The 5,498-nt window shown below is 41.8% G+C and overlaps 1 protein-coding gene and 1 pseudogene across 1 annotated transcript in view; one reads left to right on the forward strand and one right to left on the reverse strand.

The window, feature by feature from the left end:
* LOC105294999 (potassium voltage-gated channel subfamily H member 1) overlaps positions 1–5,498 on the reverse strand; it is a 127,578-nt gene that overhangs the window by 49,214 nt on the left and 72,866 nt on the right. The window contains exon 6 of the mRNA XM_011364486.2: positions 990–1,463. Coding sequence (XP_011362788.1) covers positions 990–1,463 — 474 coding nt within the window. The remainder of the gene's footprint in view (positions 1–989; positions 1,464–5,498) is intronic.
* Positions 3,339–3,903, forward strand: LOC111742632 (annotated as a pseudogene).

The following is a 5,498-nucleotide window of genomic DNA, read 5'->3' on the forward strand; positions in this document are numbered from 1 at the left end:
TTACCCACCTAGTTAACAGCCCAGCCAGACTAAGAACTCTGATACCCTCTGTAACCTGAGGCAATAGGGGTGCATTGCTGCCTGAAGCTGAAGATTTGCCAGGTGAACTGTCAAATAGTAGGGAAAAAAAAAGAACAATTCCCATAGAACACTTAAAGCAGATAAGAATCTGACATTTTCCTTTGCAATGACTTGACATCCTTGCTTTTTCAAAGAGAACATCCCTTTAAGTAGCCCGTGACCCTTCCTGCTGCAACATGTCCCAGGCACCCATTCACTGACTGTTGAAGCATATCCTGATTCCAACACATTCACAGGGCATTTATCTTCTTTTAATACCTTCCATCGCCTGCAGGACTAACAATCCAAAGCAGTGTAATCCAATAACAACATTACTCTTAACCACAGCCTGACAACCTCAGCAAATTTAGCAAGGAAAAGTATAGACAACTGAATGCCACTGGTCACCTCCAAAATTCAGTTTAGCAAAGAAATTCATTCTTTTCCAATATTTACCCCTACCCCAAATTAAATAAAAGATATAAGCAAATAAACTTGGGAGGAAACAGCAACCTTGTTGCTAGGAGTTAATTAAAATGAAACAGCCAAAGTAAGCAGCAGATGATAGAAAAGTCATAAGTAGGATGATCAACAGGTAGACATTCAGCAATTGCATACAGAGTGAAAGATTCAGCAATGCAGCAGCGGTGCATACCTGCTTCTGCAGCCCCACCACCCGAGCCCGTGGCATGCACTCCACGTGGAATAAGAGGGAAGCCTTGCGTCTCTTCCACATCATTCGCTTACATGCAGGACCTCTGAACCTCCAAAGGTAAGAACAGCAGGCAAAGATATCTATCAAGCATGCTCCCTCTGTTCCGAACATCAGTCATGCTAGCTCCCACCCATTAATTATTCTTCTGTTGACCTCCCACATTTAATCCAGCTTTAAAGACATGACAACAAGGTCTGAGATTTGAGGGATGTACCTGACTCTCTCTCCCCTCCAGGGGTGGTGGAATCTGATCAGCAAAACCAATCTTCCCTGGATCACCCATAAAGGCACTAACCTCATCCACGTTCTCAAAAGCGTTGATGACATCATATGGCAAACAGGACAGAAGGTCAATCACAAACCACGTCTTCAGGTAGTTCATGCGGATGAGTTTGGGATCAGAAATCACCTCCCCAGCTGGTCCAACAAAGGTGGTATGAAAATTCAGCACAATGTCCACCAAAAAGATGACGTCCACGATGCTATCCACAACCAGCCAGGCCACATTGTTCTGCCTGGTTTTAAAGGAGACATTGTAAGGGACCAAGATGGCTGTGTAGAAGGTTAAGATCAAGATGATCCAATCCCACGTGGTCTTAAAAACACAGTAATGTAAGATGATGTGAGGGGGAGTCTTTGGTGCCTCTTGCTTGTATTGGGGAAGGATGTCTGAGCCCAGCTGCAGGACCTGTACAGAAAAACATGGCCAAGAGAGAACTAAGTTAGGATTTAATTGCGAGCATCTAACCAGTTAGCATCTGTCATTGACAAATATTCATGACACTCCAGACGGATCGGTAGGTGCAAGAGCAAGTACTACAGGAGTCTGAGAGAATGGAAATGGACATTCTCATATAAATAATCACAACAAAACAATGGCAAACTATATTGGCTTACTGTGTGCCAAGCATTGTACTAAATACTTCACATACATTTATTTTCTCACTTAATTCTAAATACAACTTCGTTTTATTAGCCAATTATTATTTTATGCAACAAGTGAGAAACCGAGGTTCAAGAGAATTAAGCAACTTTATTCAACAAATATTTACTGCTCTGTGCCAGGAACTGTTCTAGGCACTGGACATACAGCAATGAAGGAAATAGCATAATTTCTTCTCTTGTGAAGCTCAGTCTAGTAGGCAAATCAAGGTAATTTCAAATCGTGGTAAGAGCTAAATAAGAGGTGGCGAGGGACACACAGTGATTTGATAGAATGTGACTTGAGGAATAAGGTAGGGGAGAGTATTTAAACTCAAATCTGAATGACAGCAAAGAAACAGCCATTCAAACCTATGTGGAAAAATTATCCTAAGCAGAGAGCATAAATGGCATAATGAACTCACAGTGGGACAAGCTTGATACATGCAGGAAACGACAGAAGTCCAGCGTGAATGAGAGGCAAAGGGATGCTAGAATGAGAAGCAAAGGGATGCTAGATGAGCTCAGAAGGGAGGCAGAAACCAGGACCTAGTGGGCCTTGGGGAGGCACTGGATTTTATTCTTAGTACATCTGAGTATAACTGGAGGGTGGTAAGCAAGAAAATAATCTGATGCATATCAAAAAAAAAAAGATCACGCCGCCTGCTTCATAGGTAATGAATTGAGGCAGAGAATTAGAGGGAAGAATAGAATCAGGAAACTTATTATAACAACCTGGGGAAAAGATAGAACAGAAGAGAAAAGTAGTCCGATTCGGGGTATATTTTTGAAGTAAAACTAACTGAACTTGCTGATGGCTAGAAAAAGAAGAAAACAGAGCAATGAAAGGTACCCACTACTTTATTCCAAAAACCCAGCATGGTACTTGGCCCAGAGTAGGTACTACGAGACTATTTTTAAGTGAATGAATGAACTTCAAGGTCACGTGGCCAGCAAAAGATAGAACCAGAATCCCAAACTAGATCCAACTCAATTAAAAACACATGCTTTCCCATACCAAGGCTTCATTTCTCTAAATAACAAGTTTTTAACTAAGCATACTCAGTGAAGGAAGAAGTCCGGAGAAGCTTGGCTCCAAGACAGTATCACAAATGGCTTTCACTTCAAGAGTCAAAGGCAAAAAGCTATGCTTTCAGAGGTCAGGCCAAGCTGGAAGGGATCCCTCCCCATCCCGCATCCCCACCCGCACCCCTACCCCAACTGCTCCTCTGTAACACTTACAGGTTCTCATAAATCTGTAGGTTAAACTTCCCCTTGTGTCATGAGAACTTTTTCCCTCCAGAGGTTAAAGACCCGTTAGCAAATATAAAAATAATCCAAATATTCCTGCTCCTCCTATGGTTGGTCCCAGGCCTTAAAACATGACCAATAAAAAAATCTAGAAATTCAGAGTGCTCAGTGTGCACCTTTAGGTATGGGAATTCTTTCCATCCCTCCCATTGATGCACAGAGCTCTTCTAGACTTGGAATTTTAATTTCTCTCCCCATGAAATAAACTTATACAAGAGTGATTATCGAAGCTTGGGCTCTGACACCTCAATCAGGAAAAGGAATTGACCTATAAGAATAAAACAAATAAAATTAACTGAATGGGGTCTCTCACCATAAGCAGCCTGAGGTAACCTTTGAAAATGGTTTGCTACTCACTTGACCCAGAAAAGCCTACATAATCATGCAAATCAAGAGATTCAAATCTTCATGTTCACTTTAAGAACACTCTTGAAACTGCCCAGGCCATCAAGGGTATGCATATCTGAAAAGCCACCAAGTATCTGAAGGATGTCACTTTAGAGAAGCAATGTGTGCCATTCTGTCATTACAATGGTGGAGCCGGTAGGCATGCCCAGGCTAAACTGTGGGGCTGGATGCAGGGTTGCTGGCCCAAAAAGAGTGCTGAATTTTTGCTGCATGTGCTTAAAAATGCAGAGAGTAATGCTGAACATCAGGGTTTAGATGTAGATTCTCTGGTCGCTGAGCACATCCAGGTGAACCAAGCTCCCGAGGTGTGGCACAGAACATAGAGAGCTCACGGGCAGGTTAACCCAAACATGAGCCCTCCCTGCCACACTGAGATGATCCTCACTGAAAAAGGGCAGGTTGTTCTTAAACCAGAACAGGAGGTTGCACACGAGAAAAAGAAATCCCAGCAGAAACTGAAGAAACAAAAACTTATGGACCAGGAATAAATACAGCATCAAATAAATGCTAATAAAAGTTTTAAAAAATTAACTGCATGGCACTTCCACTTCTGGAAAGATGGAGTAAATGTACTTTTCCCTATCCTTCCAACTAAGTACAACGAAAAGCCCTGGACATTATATATAAAACAAATGTAAGAAGACTAAGAAAGGTATAGAAAAGAGAGCAAACTGACTAGAAATGACACTGTGGCAGTTCATTGGGTTTTTCTTTCTGCCTCATATATTCCCAGACTTGGAGGTGAGAAGCCAGCAACCTAGAAACACTAGACAAAAATAGTCCCAACAAAAGCCCACTCTCTCTAGCAAAAGGACTAGGAGAGGGGCAGTCTCAAAAGACAGGAAACTTTTAGATAAAACCCACTTTACTACAGCCAAACACCACAGGAAAAGCTATGGTCTCATTCCCACCCAGGCCAGCAAAGTCTACAAAGGAAGCCTAGATTCTCCCCTTCCTGAGGCTGTAATAAGCACCCAATCTCCTTCTCCTTCCTATCAGGGGTAGTGACAGAGAAGGCCCAGTAGGGAGTTTGGATTTCTACCATGCCCAGCAGTAATGAGGTAGCCCTCCTCCTCTACATGGGGCAAGGGTCAGAGGAGGGCCAGTGGAAAGTCAGGATTTTCACCATCGCCCAGCAGTAATGAAGCCACCTCACCCCCAAACCAGGCAGGTTTCGGTGTGAGCTAAACAGAGAGGTGGAACTCGCACTCTCATCCAGTAGTAAGAAGAAGCCCCCCTCAGGTGTCAACAGAGGCTAAATTGGAAACCTGGACTTCTACCCCAACCTGGCAGAAATGAGGAGATGCCTATCCCTTTTCCTCTGCTAAAACTATGTCAAAGGAAGCCACCTAAAACAAAACAAAAGGTTTAAATAAGATCCAGAGTCTCATAATATAATTTCCCAAATGCCCAAGTTTCAATTTGAAATCATTCATTATATGAAGAACCAGGAAAATATCAAACTGAAAGAAACACAAACAATCAACAGATAACAACTCCAAGAGGACAAAGATGTCAGAAATGTCTAACAAAGATTTTAAAGTAGCCATCATAAAATGAGCAATTATGGACACACTTGATACAAATGAAAAAAATAGAAAGTCTCAGCAAAGAAAAGATATACAGATGAACAAAATGGAAATTTCAGAACCGAAAAATACGATAAGCAGTTATAAAAATTCAATGGCTAAGTTCAATATCAGAATGGAGAGGACAAAGGAAAAAAATCCATGAAGTTGAAGACAAAACAATAGAAATTACCCAATCTGAACAACTGAGACCAAAAGGCACATTACGTAATGGTAAAAGGGTTGCATCACCAAGAAGACATAGAAATCCTAATGTGTGTGCACCAAACAAAAGAGCTGCAAATATATGCAAAGCAAAAGCTCACAGAACTAGAGGATAGACAAACTCACACACTCTCAACCATTGATAGAACAACTACACAGAAGTAAACAATGTGCGTTGTTGAGAAGAGCTCAGCAACACCATCAACCAATAGGATTTAATCAATATTTATAAAACACTCCACCCAAGCCAGAGCAGAACGCACATTCTTTTCAGGTGCACGTGAGACATT

This window comes from Pteropus vampyrus, unplaced genomic scaffold, assembly GCF_000151845.1.
Source record: "Pteropus vampyrus isolate Shadow unplaced genomic scaffold, Pvam_2.0 Scaffold98, whole genome shotgun sequence".
NCBI lineage: Eukaryota > Metazoa > Chordata > Mammalia > Chiroptera > Pteropodidae > Pteropus > Pteropus vampyrus.